Source organism: Artemia franciscana, chromosome 19 (assembly GCF_032884065.1).
Source record: "Artemia franciscana chromosome 19, ASM3288406v1, whole genome shotgun sequence".
NCBI lineage: Eukaryota > Metazoa > Arthropoda > Branchiopoda > Anostraca > Artemiidae > Artemia > Artemia franciscana.
The window spans coordinates 20,594,130-20,614,184 of NC_088881.1; the positions used below are offsets into that span (position 1 = coordinate 20,594,130).

General features: G+C 35.4%; 1 protein-coding gene across 5 annotated transcripts in view; it reads right to left on the minus strand.

Annotated features, from left to right (window-relative positions):
- The window catches only part of LOC136039405 (myosin heavy chain, non-muscle-like), a 186,317-nt gene that overhangs the window by 78,924 nt on the left and 87,338 nt on the right, over positions 1-20,055 (minus strand). For all 5 annotated transcript variants that reach the window (XM_065723124.1, XM_065723123.1, XM_065723128.1 and 2 more), the window contains 3 exons: positions 13,285-13,447; positions 7,192-7,335; positions 4,372-4,586 (listed from right to left, as the gene is read on the minus strand). In XM_065723124.1, coding sequence (XP_065579196.1) covers positions 4,372-4,586; positions 7,192-7,335; positions 13,285-13,447 — 522 coding nt within the window. The remainder of the gene's footprint in view (positions 1-4,371; positions 4,587-7,191; positions 7,336-13,284; positions 13,448-20,055) is intronic.

A 20,055-nucleotide genomic window follows, 5' to 3' on the forward strand; every position in this document is an offset into this window, starting at 1 on the left:
GGACCCATGGAAGAATTTCTCATCGGGGAAGGGAATTTTCCATGAAGGGAGCGCCGGATTTTCCATCATTATTAAAAAAAAGACCAGAAATTAAATTAAAAAAACAAGTTTTTTCAAATAATAAAAAAAAACATTTTTTTTTCAACTAAAAGTAAGGAGTAACATTACAACTTAAAACGAAAAGAAATAATTGCGTATATGAAGGAGTTCGCCCCTCGTTAATACCTCGCTCATTTACGCTCAAGTTTTTTTTTAGTAATTTCGAAAGAGCTATTTATTCTAATTAATCGGCGTTTGTAATTCAGGGGTCATTCTTAAAGAATTGGAACAAAATTCGAACTTTAGCGTAAAGAGCGAGGTATTGACGAGGGGGCGAGCCCCCTCATTTACGTAATAATTTCTGTTCGTTTTAAGTTTTCATGTTGCTCCTTATTTTCAGTTGATAAAACTTGTTTTTTCTTTTTTGTTTAATCACCAATAGATACAGCTGGAGCTTATGTCATGTAAAATGCTTCAAATGAGACCCGTGATTATGAGGAATATATTTCACATTCAGATATCGGCTTAAATGTTATACTCGGCTCATTTGAAATATTACATGACGAAACAAAAAGAAAAAACGGAAAAAAGAAAAGAACATAACAGGAAACAGATGTTTTGAAACCTTTTGTTATTCAAATGAAATTTTTCATGTGCAAAAATCACTTGCATACTCATCCCATTGTTGTTATTTTATTTTAAAAAAAAGTACAAGCTAAAATAATAATAAAAGCGATGGGCCAACCTGGTAATTCAGTCTGAAGCAAAATCAGACTGGACATTCACCCTCTTCTCCTCAAATATATATATATATATATATATATATATATATATATATATATATATATATATATATATATATATATATATATATTGATTGTGTATGGCTATGCTGTTTGACCTATGTGATTGTATGGATGAGTAGGGTTAAGGCCTCATTCAAGTACTGATCTATATTAATTACTAACGTAGGAAAACAGTCTTCCTTTTCTCCTTCTGTCTTCCTTTTTTTCTTTTTTTATGTGTTTGTGCTGTTGCATTGGTGATTTCTTTTTTCATTATATATATATATATATATATATATATATATATATATATATATATATATATATATATATATATATATATTCAAAGGTTTTGCCCCCACAACATTTTCCAAAGGCTTGTCCCAATGAAACACTTTCAGTGGGAGTCGATGAGGCTGCAATGGTTTGTGTAAAATTGTTACTAAAAAGAGTCGGCCAAGCTAATTGTAAATAAAAAAAATTGTCTAGTGAGAAATAAAAAACAAATTACATTTGAAGCTGATTCATGAATGGTAAATATTATTTTGATTAATCTTAATCACTTTATTATTCACTTTATCAGTATCCTGGAGTCAAATGAACTTTTAGGCGACCTTCAATATGGATTCCACCAGAAGCATTCAACGCTTTGATTGCTCAATAGCTCAAAACCAGGAATGGATCGAACTTCAGGCAAAAAAAAAATACGACGTATCAGGTTATTACCATTCGACATTGCTAAAGCTTTCGACACAGCATGATATCGCCGCCTGCTGATGAAACTTTACACGTATGGGGTCAGAGAGTGTCTATTAAAGGCGATTGAAAGTTTTATTTCTGATCGTTTACTGAGGGTTGTTCTTGAAGGGTTCACCTCAGTCGAATGTCCAATTAAGGCCAGGGTATCCCAGGGTAATATATTGGGACTAACGCTTTTCAATCTTCACATGAATGACATAGAAGATAACCAAGCAGGTCCTCTGCATCACTTCACCGATGACACCCCAACACATTCAGTCATCCCAAAACAAGAAGACCCAATCAAAACCTTCCTACCCCTACATAAGGATCTTTTGGAAATTGAAAAGTGGTCCTATGTCTGGATGGTCAATATCAATACATCGAAAACAAAAGAACTCATGATCTTCCGATTAAATACCACGCATACACCCCAACTTCAGCTTCATGAACGGAACTATGAATAAACTATGAACTATGAACGGAACATGAAGAAAGTCAACGAGCTTCGTCTGCTCGAAATCAACTTGTCCACAGGTTGGATCGAGACCCAGCTCGATCGGACGATAAGCTCTTGCGCAAGAAAGCTGGGGATCACCCTTCGCTGCAAAAACTTTCTGTCACGCAGCTCGACCATCACACTTCACAAGTCTTGCATGAAACAAATCGACAAGTATGGATGGCCACTGTCCGCTGATGTTCCAAAAACGCTGTTGATGCCACTCAAAAAGATCCAGAACAGGACTAAAAGGGCAAATTCAGCCATCCCAACAATTCTCCATTATGTTAGTAAGAGGTTTGATACAGCGTCGATAGCTCTTTTCTACAAGTATACAAATTCACCTCTTTTTTGGGCATTCTCGTATTGTGGCCATAATTGTCCAGCCGACAAGACAGACACAAAGGTACAAAGCTCGGTTTAGTTATCTCGAGATTGGCAAGCAGAAAAAAGGGTATTTGAAAAACAACTTCATTTGACTTTGTATTTCAATATAGAATGATCTTCCTAATGAAGTTCTAAAAGTTTATCTGTTTGCTCTCTCAAAAGAAGATTCAACAGTCATTTAAAATCTCGACAAAAGACTGACGGCAAATCAAACATTTAAGTGTATACCTAGCGCCGTGAATTAAGGAAAAAAAAAATAGTAGAAGTTTTGTTGCGCAAATAAGTTTAGGGTATTTTCGAAAGAGCCCGAAACCCTCGAAAATTGCATTGGATCAAAATGAAAAATTCAACATTGGAATTACCAGGGTCCAAAAACCTGTACAGAAAAATTACAGCCCACACCTTGAGAAAACAAGGAACATCACTTTTTTGCACGGGAAGCATTGATGTGTCTCCCCCCCCCCTCCCATCTTGACAAGCAAAGTCACGTTTTCTGCCATTTTATGCCACGAAACATCAATTTTTTCCACAGAGGGTCAACATGCCAGGAAATGCACATTCTAATATATCTAATTGATTTTTATTAGCTTAAAATTCTAAATAGAAAATCTAGATCTCCCCCCCCTCTCTCTACCTTGAAAAACGAGGAAATAGTTCTTTTTTTACTATGACCTATTAACGCCAATTTAAAATTAGAGACCACAAGTAGGCTACCACAAAATCGCAGAGATTTTGCGATTGTACCATAATGGCACAATTAAATGATACTGCCTCTCATAAATTTGTCTCAGTTATCCTTATTAAAGCGCTATCCTGCCAAACGACACTTTTTGATGCCACTTCTGAAGTAGAAAGACTGGGAAGTATAAAGAGGGTACAGTGCAAATTCCATGATGGTGGGAATTGTTGTTGTTGTACATCCTTAATTAAAGGTTTAAAATCCCCCTTCTTGTATACTCTTCCTTAGTCATACCCTTCCTTACATTCCCCTTAGTCAGTGAAAAAAAGCGCCATGTGACACTTTATAAACTTGGGATTTTTTCAATATCTATAAAATTCAAAAGAACTAGCGCTCTGCTAAAAATACAAAAGCCTGCAGAAAATAAAATAAAAACTTCTTTAAAGCCTCTCAATATTCTTTCACTGAACATAATATCAAACAACCTCTAGAACACAATTATAATTTTCTAAAAACTCTAGACAGCCCAGTTTTCACTAAAACGCTCATTTTTAGACTTCTATACATATTGGAAAATACTACGCGACAGTTTTTTTTTACCTCGTTTTGTAGATAGAACTTGCGTAATCTGCAAGGAAATAATTTTTATTCATTTTAAGTTCCAACTTCGCTCTTTAGTTAAAAACAAGAACGTAAATGAACCACATGAAATATTAGTTACTTGTATTCTCGGTTCGTATGCAAGGGCTGATTTGAGGGAGGAGAGGACTTGAAAAACATGAAAGTTAAGCTGGGAACATAGTAAATTATCTTCCAAAGACTACGTAAGGGTGCAAGGACCCCCGAAATATGGATTTACCAGTTTGCATGACAAACAAGCCACGTATAGTCCGGAAACGCTTGGCAGTACTTGATTATGCGTAGCTTTAGTTGACAAAACAGATAATATGCATTGACAGAGAACTATCAGAAGCTGGAGGCTCTTAAGTCTACAATGGTGGACCACTGGACGATTCAAATCGTGCTGAACATAAACTCACCTACAAAGACTTCTCCGATCCTTGTTACCCATCACAAATTTGTACGTAATTTTTTTTTTTTTTTGGGGGGGACGTCCTTTATATTTTCTGAAGTTATAGAGTAATCATAGTATGATAGATCTTGTGAAGAAGACAACAGAAATAGATGACAAAAAAACAGAAGGCCAACTAAAGGAAAAGAGAAGACAAGAGAATATAACTTACTTGTTCCTTAGTTTGCGCTTTTGTCACATAATCTCTCCCAACTTTGATTTTAGGCTTCAGGAAGGCTTTTGTCATATCAACAACTTGAAGACCCAAAAGCCGCGAAATTTTTTGGGCAACAGTGTTATCCGGCAGGACAGCCTGGTCTGAATTTCGATCCTGTTTGAACTGCATATTGCCAAAGAGCATCACGGCGGAAACAATTCTGAATAGCGCTAAAACACAACAAATTAGCATTTAATAACCTTCTAATAACCGTTGAAGTGAAAAGTGATTCTTTACTTTTCTTTTAGATTTGTCTGTTATTCGTTTTGTAGAGAGGGAGTGATTGAAGGTCCTGGTCAAATTTTGTGCACTTCCCTGGTTTCTTATAACTTGGTGTAAATAATCTCGTTCTCCTACATTCTAGTATTGTAATATGTACTGAATTTCATTGCCGTTCTCATTGGAACAATGAACCAAGACCCAAAGTAGCCAAAATTTAGAAAACCAGTTTTTAAAGAGACTGTTAAGTGACAGATGTATCTCGTATTGCATTACTCGGAAAATCGGCTTTTTATTTACGGGATGAAATTTTTGAAAATTTTAAGGAAAGGTTTGAAACCTCAGAAAATTGTACTTGACTGAAGTAAAAATTACAGTTCGAAATCATCTTTGTCCATAACCTTTCGCAGGAGGTTTACAGTAACCACCTTAAACAATATTTATGCGGTGGTAGCAATAATGTCTCTTTTTCCCCCAGGGGTGATCGTAATCGAACAATGATCCTGTCGGGAGAAAGCTTACTTGAACGTAAATCAAAATATCTCGGATCCACTTTGAGCAACGAAAGAAATGACTCCACAGGAAAATGCGTTTTATGTTGTTTTAGGCCTTACATTATCACTTTTGGTCAAAATATGATCACATCATTAGAAAGTCGAAATTGTAATATAATCGGATAAAAAAGTCATTGCATATTATGCACGCTGAGAGCTTATTCTTTCAAATAAAATTTGGAATGGTGCACTTGGGTGGATGTGTTTCACTTTGCAGTTACAGAAAATACGTGCTGTAGAATGAACTTGGGCTTTGCCGAATTCGTTTATTCAATACTACACCTACAATATTAATGAAAGAAAAGAAAAACATATGGGTATGATGGGTATATCTTATGAATCAAAAGCAAATTTCTAGGTTTTAGATTTTTATACATATGATAACTAATTTGATGAGAACTATTATATCTTTTAAAATTTACTAAAAACGGTGACAATAGCTAAAAAAGAAGCTATTTGGTTGATAATCCTTGAACTCCAAAACAGAGTTCATCAACTACCAGTCTCTCGGTTCTAGCAAGGCTTTATTGGATAAGAAACCAACAATCTTTGAAAAATTATCATTCAAAATAAATACCTTAACCTTGAAAGACATTTCAATCAAATTCATTAAGTCTCACTTCAAAACCCCAAGCTCAATAGAAAAACCATTGTCAATTTTAAATACAACAATCCTTATCGAGTGACAACCTCCAAAGAAAACTTCAGAAATGTCAACTAGAAAAAAAGAGATGATGGAGAAACAAAGATCATGTTATCTATGACCTCCAACTTGCACAATTAAAAGTTGTTCTACGCTTTGTGTAAAACTGGAAATCAACCAGAAAATACAACAACTCAAAAAAGGTAAAACCATTCATACTTTAATTCCATCTACTGCTAGTGAGTCTTAGTCCAAGTCCGAGTGACAATCGCATCAGTTATATGGACCTGATGAAAGTAATTAAATAAAAGGAAAAAAAAAAGATAACTTTTTGAATTATTGCTTCTTAAAAATTACGGATAAACACAAAGTAAAATCAAAAAGGACATATTTAGCTGGATTTAGGAGCAAACACACATTTTGGAAGATTTTGAGAGATGAAGCCCCCCCCCCCCCCAAAAAAAAAAAACGACTCGAATTTCATTAAACAAATTGTCCTATATACTACAAAAAAGACTGGGTATTTTGCTAATTTCAACAGATTACTTTGTTCTGCATAAACAAAAGCCAAAACAACTGAAAAGCATGTATCTAAATGTATTTATGCGTAAATGTTTGACAATTATGGATCTTTTTCTGCTTTTACATGACAAATAAAAAAAGTACGTAAAGCCTACATCAAGTAAGGTACACCCACCTTCCTCAAAATCCATTTTTGATTCTCCCAATTGATTCTTCCATTTTGAGCAAGTTTCTACAAAGAAATCCTTGCAAATATCACTCATGGGTTTGGGGCCCAAAACATCCCAAGACTTATCATTTTCCTTCAAAAATTACAATAGTAATTTTTTCATAATTTGCCGGTTCTTGAAATCTTTTCCTTATTTCCACACAACCAAAAATAAATATTAACACTAATACATCAGCAATAAACTATACGAAAATATCCCACTAGTCTTAGCAATTCCTTAAAATTAAAATTTTTACAACGATTGCAGTTTCAGACGTTCTCAAAAAAGTTGAAGATAGAGAAGAAACTTCTATTTCTGGGGAAAAATAAGTGGAGACCCGTAATAAATTACAATGTTAGTATTAATTTTTTTAAACACGATAAGTTAATTTTAATATAAATTTCAAAGAAATTATACAATCCACTAAATTTTTTCAATGGCTCCTCGTGGCTAGATATTTAACAGTATTGCCCTCGCATAGAAGCACAATTGAGCCAATTGCCCAAGATTTATATGTTTTTTGTCAGAGAAAGTCTCTCACCATCCATAGAGAGGATTTAAGGTTCATTTAATTTTCAAAATATACCCACAGAACTAACTAATAGGTGACAGCCGATCTATGACTTACCATTTAAGTCATCCTGGTTCAGTCCCATGATATTCATTGCTTTGCACGTTTGATGATATTCTTGAACGTCATCCACGCCAGGAACTTGGAGAAAGCCATTGGACAGGAAACTATATTTGTTCTTATCCTCCAAGATATATTCGGCTGAAAGTAGAATGGAAAACAAAACAATCAAAAAATAAATATTAAAAAAGAATATCTGTCAGAATGCTTCATTGGCACAGAGAAGATTTGACTCTGCCGAAGGTCCGCTACAAAAACAAAACTATACAAAGTATCTACACCGAAATAGATTTGTTTTAATTTTGCTGCCAATACCTAATGACTTCCATAACCTGGGTAGAGAGCTGTTACGATGTTTTGAAGATCCCAAACTATAGTGGTTCGTACTAGAGAGTTCACAGGCCCAGGATAAAAAAAAACTACAAACGGTTCGATGGCAATAGAATGAAGAATTTACCATAGAGTAACCGTTTTACTGAAGCTTTGATGAACTTTTAAGTAACGGAGATTGTCCTGTCACATTAAAACAGTGGCTATCGCCAAGATTCTGGTATTTCGGTGTAAATATACAATATATACTTTACAATATATATTTGTAAATATACAATATATACTTTAACAGCAGCTGTATTTACATTACATTGTGACGAGACCAGAAAAAAAAAAAAAATTCTATGAAGAATGCAATTCAGATAGAGGGCATCCTCTGGGATCCAAGATGAGATTCTAACAGGTACTAAAATAAAAAGCACACCAATTTTATATTTCAAATTTAACATTAAAATTTTGAATTTTAGAAATTTGATGCATACTCAACGTTTAACAGTGGAAAAATTAAAAACTATGCGGATATTTTGTTATATCTAGCTACCGAATATGAGTGCTTTTTAAAAAGAAGAAAAGTATTAGTGTCAGCAACTAATATCAACATCAACAGAAATATCATATAGAGATATCAATATCATATCATATCAATGTATGATATATCGATAAATGATACATATCAATATATAATATATATGATATATCATATCAGTATAGCATATCATATCAATAGAAATAACTAATATCAATAGAATTTTGAAAGGAAAGCCAAACAAATTACCATCTGTAACTCTGTTTCAAGAACTTAAATTTCTTTGCAGAAATATTCCATCTAGATATCCCCGTGATACCAGTACACATACACCAACATGCGTACAGTGGCTGGCTCTACCAGAAGGAAAGGAAAGGTTCCCCGTCAATGTAACTTTTAGTAAAAAAAAAATAAATAATAATAATAATAATCTATAAACGTGTTTCCACAATTTTATCTTGTGGCGGATGTCTAATTGAAAACAGTTTGACAAATTTAAAGCCATTTTCGATTTTAATTTCCAAACTTTTACCATACTCAAGGGAAAAAACCGAATAATCTTACAATTTTCTAACTTAATCTTACACAAGAAAGTAAAAAAAAAAATATTTCAACATAAATATGATGATAACAAAAAAAAGAAAAAAAAGAAGTAACAGAGGATTTATTCGAAAGAGAGGTTGGAAATCACTGAAAGGCGCATTTTAAAGCCCATGTTTTTTTCTAAAACAAGAGCTAAGAGCTCATATGGCACTTGTGACGAGACAAGAAGAGCTAAGATCCAAGAGCTCATATAGTATGAGCTCTAACGAAATTCTAAGAATCAATAGATTGATTTGACAGGAAAATCAGAGGCTTAATACCGGTCAGGATTTAAAATAAGAGCTCTGAATCACGATGTCTTTCTAAATATCAAAATTCATTAAGATCCGATCATCCACTCGTAAGTTATAAATACCTCATTTTTTCTAATTTTTCCTCTCCCTTTAGCCCCCCAGATGGTCGAATCTGAGAAAACGACTTTATCAAGTCAATTTGTGCAGCTCCCTCACACGCCTACCAATTTTCATCGTCCTAGCACGTCCAAAAGCACCAAACTCGCCAAATCACTGAACCCCTACCCCCAAATCCCCCAAAGAGAGCGAATCCAGTACGGTTACGCCAATCACGCATCAAGGACATTTGCTTATTCTATCCACCAAGCTTCATCCCGATTCCTTCACTTCAAACTTTTTATTAAGGGACTTTTATTTAGGGACTGTTTTTGGGCTAGCTCTGATTATCGCCTCTCCCTCTAAGTTCGTATGTTTGACCATTCTCTCCAAACGAAACATCTTGTAACAAATACAAAAGTTTTGGATCCGTAAGCCCTCATAAACACAAGCATTGCACTGGATAAGTAAGAACAAACATTTAAGAACAGTTATTTCAGCATGATTTTTCATTTATTTCTTAATAATGTTTTTGAATGTTTTGATCGTGAAAACTTTATAAATTCATACGCAGATAACTATCACACAACTTAACTACAATTTAAAGAAGACATCTAGGGACTTCCAGAAAACAAGAGAGAAGAATTGTTCTCGTACTCTTTTTAAGACTGGCAATAAATCTTTTCCTTGGAGACGCAAATGGAAATACAGACCCTCAAACCCTTATCGGAAATGACTGGTCTGGAATTTTCCTCATTTAGCTGGAAATACTTACAAATACAATTGGTGATCGCTTAACGAACAAAACGCAGTCATCGCGTATGCATATCAGGCATGGCAAGTTTTGAAAATTTATTTAAAGCATTTTCCAAACGAAGGTTTCCATGCAGATTGGAAAGGTGTGACCCTATACGTATGTTGGAATTAACCTCAAAAGGAGAAGGGGAGAATTCGAAAAAAAGAAAAAAACTGTAATTACATGAAAAGAATTGAACAATGTAGGGGAGTGGGTACCGATCCCCCCGGTCCGTAATCAAAATACAATAAGGGGATCTTAGGTCGTCGTTTGACGGGGTCTTCCGGACAAGTTGTAATTCCAAAGACCAACTGTAAAACTCTTGACCGCTAATCTTACCCAGACATTTGAACAGTAATAACTTTTCACTTTATTTCCGTTACTTTCTTAAAAAACAAGAGCTAAAAGCTCATATGACACGACGAGGTCGGAAGAGCCAAGAGCTCATATGGCATGAGCTCTAGCAAAATTCTAAGAATCAATAGATTGATTTAAAAGGAGAATCAGAGGCTTCATGCCGGTCGGGATTTAAAATTAGAGCTCTGAGACACGAGATCCTTCCAAATATCAAAATTCATTAAAATCCGATCATCCATTCGTAAGTTAAAAATACTTCATTTCTCTAGTTTTTCCTCTCCCTTCAGCCCCCCAGATGGTTGACTCGGGGGAAACTACTATTATCAAGTCAATTTGTGCAGGTCCCTGACACACCTACCAATTTTCATCGTCCTAGCACGTTCAGAATCACCGAACTCGCCAAAGCACTAAAAATCCCTACCCCAACTCCCCCAAAGAGAGCGGATCTGGTCCGATTATTTCAAACACGTGTCTAAGACTTGTGCTTATTCTTCCCACCAACTTTCATCCCGATCTCTCCATTCTAAGCGTTTTTCAAGATTTCTGGTTTCCCCCTCCAGCTACCCCCAATGTCACCGGATCTATTCGGGATTTAAAATAAAAGCTCTGAAGCACGAGATCCTTCTAAATATTAAATTCCATTAAGATACGATCACCCGTTCGTAAGTCAAAAATACCTCGAATTAATTCTTCCGAATTAACTGTCCCTCCACTCTCCCCCAGATGGTCGAGTTGGGGAAGAGATATTTCTAATTTAATCTGGTCTGGTCCCTGATATGCCTGCCAACTTTCATGGTCCTAGCTTATCTGGAAGTGCCCGAACTAGCAAAACCGGGACCGACAGACCAACAGAAATTGCGATCGCTATTTGTCATTTGGTAAATACGAAGTGCCATAAAAAAAACGGTTTTGAGGTAAAACGGAAGTAAAATGAAAGTAATCGGAAAAACAAAATATAAGAATAGAAATCATCCTAAATATCAGGGAAGAGGGTTGCTGCCCAGACAAGTGAGAAATTGTTTTTAGTAAAAGCGAAAACAACGATTTTTAGAAGGCTAAGTAGGCGTTAGCCCCACTCCTGTTTGTGATAATTTATGTTCGCAGTAAGTTTGAATTGACTATTCATTGTAATTTTTGTTCCTCTTCGGTCTCACATATTCGTTGATAGTAATTTCTGTACCTTGCAACGCCTACAAGCTTACAGCGCACTGTTAGATTGAATTATTTCATGAATGTATTTCTGCTCTTGCTTGAGTTATAGCTCTTTACTTTTCTTTGAAAACTTTTCGTTTTAATTAATTGCAAAAAAACAGTAAATACAAACTAGACGTAAAGTGCCAAGGCCCCATTAAGTGTCACAGGAAAGCGCTAGTTCTGTACATGTGTCTTGCGTAATCTGCAAACCAACGATTTCTATTTGTTTTAAGTTACAACTTTGCTGGGAATTAATATAGAATAAGTGATATAAATGTAGCTATATTGATCTGTTAGTGCAACATGTAAAATAACGGATGAAACTGTAAAATAAGCAAAGGACATTTGCATTTCAACACAAAAAACAAAATAATGAATAGCCACTAACGAGCAATAACCACAGAGGTATTACAAATCATAAAGGTACATGTTACTCCGTCATAATAACCCATTTATAATTCAAAAAATTGTTATTATTATCGTTGAATACCAGCTGCAAATGTAACAGTCATCATAAACACTGGCATTTGTCCTTATAACCTTTCTAATTAACTGTAATTTCAACACATGTATAAATATCAGCGTGGTAACTAGAATATTTTCTCGATTTCCAAAACTTTGCATCACCATGATAAATTTAATGTTAATTAATTAGCTGATCTTTCTAATTATCTTTTTTGTACATAACATATGCAGGGTTTTAACTATTAAGTCGAAATAGACGGAATAAATTTGTTTATTCAAATAAAAATCTATGATATTTCTTAAGGATATTCTTCTAAAATAAATATCTAGGATATATGGGAATATATATCTATGAAGTTTTTCAGTTTTCCAGAAGGTAGTTTCATCGAGGTAGTTAACTTTGAAGATGGGCAAAAAAGTTGCACAAGTTGCTCTTTTTGAAGCTAATTGCATTCTGGTTTTGTTTTGGCGCCGACTTGACAAATACCATTTGTACTCAAATTCTAAAATTAGTGATATCAAAAAATATACGGGAATTAGTAGTAAAAACAACAATTAGAGTAATTTACATCTCGAAACATGTCTCTGAAGTTTGCTTGAGACTGGATAGCTTAGTTTTGGTCATAGCTGTGTGACGGTGGTAAACAATAGATGATAAGTTTTTATTGTGTAATAGTTTTTATAGTCTATCCTGTGTAAAGCGCACAATAATTAATCAGTAAAAGCTTGGAGTAATAAGCAAGGCCAAAGCCACATTGAATCGACTTATGTTGCTATAAAAAACATGACATTATTAATACTCTACTCCAAGCCATGTACACCGAGAGAGGGAGTTTTACACCCAGAAAAACTCAAAATTTTTCCTTTTTTTTGCTTAATTCACCTGTTTGTAGGTTAATGAGCGCCTTCCCCTCCCCCACTAGCCCAAAAACAAAATATTTTTCATGTCTCTTAACAATAAAAAAGTAAAAAACAAACAAACAATGAATGATACTGAGTTTCAACCACATTGGGGGGGGGGGTACCGTTACCTAGGAAGTTTAAATAATGGACACAATTTTCACAGAATTTCGTATACTCTACATATTTTTGATTATTCATTAATCCAAGATTCATTACGAATTTTGTGTTGTTAAATTTTTCTAGAAACGTATTTTGAAGGTGCTTTTCTCGTCACTTTTTCTAGCTATTCAGCCTTGTGAAAAATCACTAAAAATTGATATTTTGCTAACATCACTATTTTCCCCTAAAAAGTTTGAAACAATAAAAGTATGCGAAACAACCACAATTTTCGTGACTGACAAAGTTTCGGCTCGGAATCGGCGAGAAATTTAGACTTAGGCTGGCATAACAAAATTTTAAGCAGGAAAGGGGAAACAAACAACAATGTCCAGCCTTTCGTAGGAGGCAAGGATTTAGGTATAGCCATAATAATTTGGTATAATATGGTAATAAGTAAGGTACGGATAATAATATGAGCCAACAATTACCTCTTTGTTCAGGTGTAGCACCAGCCAATAGTTGATAAAAGATGTGGAAAGCTCTTTCATCTTTCGCTTGGCGAATAGCTCTTGATTTTTCAAGTAGATAGGACTCTATATTGGCTCCAGCAATATATCCAGATGCGTCAAAATTAATCCTAATGAACTTTCCCTAAAAAAAAGAGAATAATTCACAATTTTCTGCATTTTTGTGAATCTTTATAGAAAACACTGACAAATATTTATCGATTCGCAACTTTATAAGTACGGGTGCACCTATGTACTATATAATTTTCGGCCAGGACACACTTTTGAAAAGGGTTTTTCTCAGTTGTGCGGAGTAGAGGGGGGAGCCAGGTGACATTTACCTCCAAGAAATAACTATTTGGGTATTTTCATATAAAATACCCTATTTTGGCTGTTTTTATTGGAAAAGAACGAAGATTGTCCCCTCCAGCATTTCATGAATTGGCTACATGGGCTTTCAGTAATCCCTAAATTTCCATCATTATTGAAGAAAAATATAATAGCCTAAGTCCTATTTTCATTTGATATTTTATGGACAAAGGGGAAATGAAATCAACTAATTCCTAACGTTTTGTAATCTCAGCCATTTTGTTCGTGCTTCCTATGGTTAATTTTTGCTTTCCAAATTGTCCATAAAGCACCAAATGTAAACTCGATAGCTTATGAATTAAATCAATGCCTTACTATGGTGTATGCTTTCACAATATTTTTTTTCTTTCTTTTTTTTTGGGGGGGGGATGGGTGAATAAAGAAAAATTAATAACAGACAAAACAAAATAGGCAAGTTTTTTCTTGTTTCCATAGCACTAGAAAGTAACATATTTCCTGATCTTATTAATTGACTTATGCAAAGAAGAAATAACAAGATCATGGTATCAGAAAGAAAAGAAAAGAGGGTATAGGTTACCCCGATGAAACTTCGCAGAAAACAAAATACCTAGAAAAAAAAAGTAATAAATTTGCCTTGATAAAATTTAGTTGTTCTTATGAATTGGAATAAGAGATACAGTTGTAGAGAGTCAAATAACGTATGCGTGGACTAGGTCATTTTTTGAGACATTTTTCGGGATTACTGATATTTGCACCTAAGAGTCACCGTAGTTGGAGGGCAAGCAAAAGGCTACTTTCCACAAGAGTCAAATATACATATGATGACCGAAAAACTAAATATCGTATTCGAAAAAAGACACTTTTTTATCAAAAGGAAAAGTGCATGAACTAATTCCCTATATCAAACTTAAAACAAGGATTTACTTATTATCAATGTCGTCAACTAGAAAAGCGACAAGGGGCCTGTATCCCCCTAGATTCAGACAAATAAATTTTGCCCCCTCACCTAAATTTTTGTGAACTGACGCCGCTGTTGCCTACATCCGTTCATTCTAGATTTTTAAACGAAATAAAACATTTTGACCTTAATGCCTATAATTGACATGAAAAAGAATATGAGGAGATTGATTGAATTTTTTTACTGTAAATGTAAATTTTACTGTAAATAATTTTTTACTGTAAATACAAGATTTCAATACATTCCTTAATATGAAAAAAAATAACACAAAAACCTTTGTAGATTTTAACCCTAGTTCTCAATCTCAATCCTTCCTGACTTGAATAGTGAAAATTATTTCAAAAAGTTTGAAGTCTACCCCTTCCTCCCTCCCCATTCCTTTGTTAATAAATAAGTAGAATTTCCGACTTGTTCGTGAATTTATTTAATCTACAATTGATTTGGTATCTAATCTTAATTTAAATAATCGTTTCGATCCTTAAATGCCCCAACCCCAAAAAAACACTTTAAAACACTAAAACAAAAAAAATTATGTATAAGAAAGCTATCCAATCTTGAGCTAAGAATTTCCCTTTTTGTACACAAGACAAATTTCCGGGCTCATTTTTGAATTTTCTCAATCTACAAAATGATAATAATAAATCAATATAGTAAAGCCACAACAGAGGATTCTACGGTCAAACAATATTATCATTCTCACCACATTACACTGGTTTATCCCACTTAACGATAAACCGAAAACCACAAAGGTGTGGTTTTTCACCTTCTTGTCAAATTACTTATCAAATAGTTTAACAGAAAAGCTAATATCAAAATTAAACTTGAACTCCGAAGCTTTTTGTCCATGTATAAGATATTTTACATGCAACATTAAAACGGTTAGCAAAATCAAAACATGCGAATATATAAAAACCATTAGGTTTGAATTTATGAGTGAAACCAATAAGTGAAACCAACGAGTGGAAAATGATTCACTTACAAAGTCCACAGTCTTTATTGTAGATTTGCCGAGCACAACTACATAACAAAGAGCAGGCACAGACAAGCGTTCAAGGCTCCAAGTACCCTCTCTCTGGGTTAGCCCCTGACAATGAGAAGTCAATAAGAATACAGATTGCACAAAAATAATTTAGTTCAAATGATAATAAAGAATAATATTGAAACTCTGGACGAATAGAAATATAATGTTTTGGAGGGAAGCTGCAACCCCTCTCACCCCCCCCCCTCTTTACGCCTAGGTTTGACAAGTACCTTAGTGAAATAATTTCCCTGAAATCCTTTACCGGAAGCAACATTCATAGTCAGTTGGTATTGCAAGTGTTGGTATTGATATTTATTTACTCATTAACTTTCGAATTATTTTTAACTAGAAAGCTGAATATTTGGGGCAAGCATGGATAAATAAGGCCATTCTCGAGACACTGTGATAACAACCTATTTTTTTTTAGTTTCACTTACATTGAATTTTCAACTTTTACTTCAACTAAAATGTGTTTACAAAGCCCCATTTTAAATGGCTACTTGTGAACCTTGGGTTCCATGCCCAAGACGCTGCATAAACCCTGCCACCCAAGGAGGGACAATTTTAGAACTTTTCAATCATTCTGAATAGCATGGATATTTTATTTTTGTCAGATACCATGTAGAGTTGTATGGGCTCTTAAGGGTACAATTGACCGTTTTTAGCCCCTCAATTTTAGTTCGAGATCAAATAAGCCTCCTAAGCTCTCAACGACCACGCGTTGATTTGTATCAAGACTTTAGTAAACCTGTTAACATACTATTTTCGTGAAATCCGTAAAATCCGTAAGATAGCCTTTAATGATCTGTCAGACAACTTCTGCAAGACATCCTCCAAAAATGTCCACGCATTACTATTCTTCCCACAAAATTTTATCATTTCGGATAATTCACCAAATTTTAAGATGTTGTCGAAATTGACCCAACCACTTCCAAAGTGAAGCTCCCACTCGAAATGAATTGTACATATTTGTTTTCGTTATAGGCTGAAACATACTACAGTTAACACAGCAAATGTGACCTAGTAAAAACCGATGTTTGTTCCCAGGGGTCAACATACACCATAGCTAATACGACAATCCGACGTCTCTTTAAGCAGAATACGTCCCTGGGCATCTAACAGCATCATTTGGCACCAGATTAAACATCAGGTGAGTCATTCTCATCAAAACAGTTGAAACTCCACAAGATATGCTTCCAGGGCCACACAATAAGTGCAGAACGAGGTGTAAGTACCCAAAATTATACATAAAAAAAACCCATGATCGGCTCAAAATGAGGCCATTGGTTCCCAGTCTTCCTGTTTTGAAAAATAGAAAGGTGTATATGTGACACATACTAATAGGGCCAGATTTAAAGGTTTGCGGCTTCTAGGCCCAATGAAAAATAGAAAGGTGTATATGTGACACATACTAATATGGTCGGATTTAAAGGTTTGCGGCTTCTAGGCCCAATGAAAAATAGAAAGGTGTATATGTGACATATACTAATAGGGCCGGAGTTAAAGGTTTGCGGCTTCTAAGCCCAATCTTTTCTGTCGCTCCGTATTCATACCATAGAAGGGAGGATCAATTTTCCTTGAGAAAATAATCTTTATGATGACAATTTGTATTTTATCGCAAAAGAATATTATTTATGATAATAATTTGGGAAACAAATAACTGTAGGGTGGAGGTATTAAGGAAATTAAATAAACCAACAAGGTATTGGATATAAGTTTAATCCATTGGTAGATAGCGACAAATAAATACAAGCACGTATTATGGATTATTTTGTCAGTAGGACTATTTATCTTCAAAGCGAATTGATTAAGCCTTTCTCCTTGCTCTTTTTTCGTACGAAGGTGTCGGACGAACGGTGGAGAAGGATCTTTCTCTTGTGTAGTTTGCGGCAGGCACACTAAGAACCATTTTAAGACAATGTCAATGTTTGCATATTTGTGAAATGTACCAAATGAACAGAAAACCTTGCTAATGTCATTATGAGTCATACTTTTTTTTTTCATCAGTATTTTGTACCAAGAAGGGTTTCAGATACAAGCATTAACCTACAATCATAGGATCAAGATCATCGCAGTCCAGTTTTTATTACCAAAACAAGAGCTAAGAGCTCATATGGCACTTGTGACGAGGCAAGAAGAGCTAAGAGCCAAGAGCTCATATGGTATGAGCTCTAACAATATTCTAAGAACCAATAGATTGATTTAAAAAGGAAAATATGAGGCTTAATGCCGGTCAGGATTTAAAATAAGAGCTCTGAGTCACGATGTACTTCTAAATATCAAAATTCATTAAGATCCGATCACCCACTCGTAAATTATAAATACCTGATTTTTTCTAATTTTTCCCCTCCCTTTAGCCCCCCCCCCAGATGGTCGAATCTGGGAAAACGACTTTATCAAGTCAATTTGTACAGCTCCCTGACAGGCCTACCAATTTTCATCGTCTTAGCACGTCCAGAAGCACCAAACTCGCCAAAGCACTGAATCCCTCCCCCCCAACTCCCCCAAAGAGAGCGAATCCAGTACGGTTACGGCAATCACGTATCAACGACATTTTCTTATTCTCTCCACCAAGCTTCATCCCGATCCCTCCACTCTAAGCGTTTTCCAAGATATCCGATTTCCCCCTCCAACTCCCCCCAATGTCGACAAATCTGGTCGGGATTTGAAATAAGAGCTCTGAGACGTGAATCCCTTCTAAGTATCAAATTTCATTAAGATCCGGTCACCCGTTCTTAAGTTAAAAATACTTCAATTTTTCTAATTCTTCCAAATTAACACCCCCTCCCCAGCTCCTCCAAAGAGAACGGATCCGTTCCAATTATGTCAATCACGTATCTAGAATTTGTGCTTATTCTTCCCATCAAGTTTCATCCCGATCTCTCCACTATTAGCGTTTTCCAAGATTTCTGTTTCCCTCCTCCAACCCCCATGTCTCCTGATCCAAATCAAGCCGAAAATAGAGCATCTGAGACATAAGATCCTTCTATATATCAAGTTTCATTAAGATCCGATCACCTATTCGTAAGATAAAATACCCCAATTTTCACGTCTTCTAAGAATTCCGATTTCCCTCTACAACTCCCCCCAATGTCAGGATCTGGTCGGAATTTAACATAAGAGCTTTAAAGCACAAGATCCTTCTAAATATCAAATTTGGTTAAGATCTGGTCACCCGTTCGTAAGCTACAAATACCTCATTTTTCCGAATTACCCCCCCCCCCGACTCCACCAAAGAGAGCGGATCCGGTACGGTTATGTCAGTCACGTATCTTAGACTTGCCTTTATTCTTCCCATCCAGTTTCATACTGATCTCCCCACTTTATGTATTTTCTAAGATTTCCAGTCCCCCCCAACTGCCCCCCAATGACGCTGGATTCAGTTGAGATTTAATACCTCATTTTTTATAATTTTTCAGAATATACCCCCCCAACTACTCCAAAGAGAGCGGACTCGTTCCGGTTATGTCAATCATGTATCTAGGACTTGTGCTTATTTTTCCCACCAAGTTTTATCCCGATCCCTCCACTCTAAGTGTTTTCCAAGATTTTAGGTTTCCCCCTCCCAACTCCCCCCCCCCCAATGTCACCAGATCCGGTCGGGATTTAAAATAAAAGCTCTGAGACACGATATCCTTCCAAACATCAAATTTCGTTAAGATCTGACAACCGTTCGTAAGTTAAAAATACTTCATTTTTTCTATTTTTTTCCGAATTAACCGGCCCCCCACTCCCCACCAGATGGTCAAATCGGCAAAATTACTATTTTTAATTTAATCTAGTCCGGTCCATGATACACCTGCCAAATTTCATTGTCCTATTCTACCTGGAAGTGCCTAAAGTAGCAAAACCGGGACCGACAGACAGACCGACAGAATTTGCGATTGCTATATGTCACTTGATTAATACCAAGTGCCATAAAAATTGCTCAGTAATAGTTGATTGCGCATCCTGGCATTATGCGCCTCTAGGCCCGGACAAAGTAGGCCTATTGATAAATCTGGCCTGCCTACCAGAAATCAGACACTAAAGGATTTCAATCCACACTTGAAGATATCCATTTTAATCAAACTGGTTAAAAGCCACATAAAATCTACCTCTGGGATTTAGGTACGCAGGTGGGATTTTAGGGTGAGATTGCGCAGCCTCAAGGGCCAGGGCACTAAATTATACAAATAGACCATAGACCAGAGATACTTCACAGATACATTTCAAAAGGAAGGTGGAAATTGTTATATCTTGTATATAACAATCATTCATAGATTTTCAATATACATAAGTCTCTTAAGTCTGTGGTTGTTCCAACTCTCTCACCCGCAAATTCGCATATACTTTTACATAATTTTTTTTTCAGTTGTAGAATATATTTAAGGGTGTACTTCAAGAGAAAAGTAAATAAGTTACCCCTTGTAGAAAAAAAAGTACAACTTATGGTCCGGGCAGG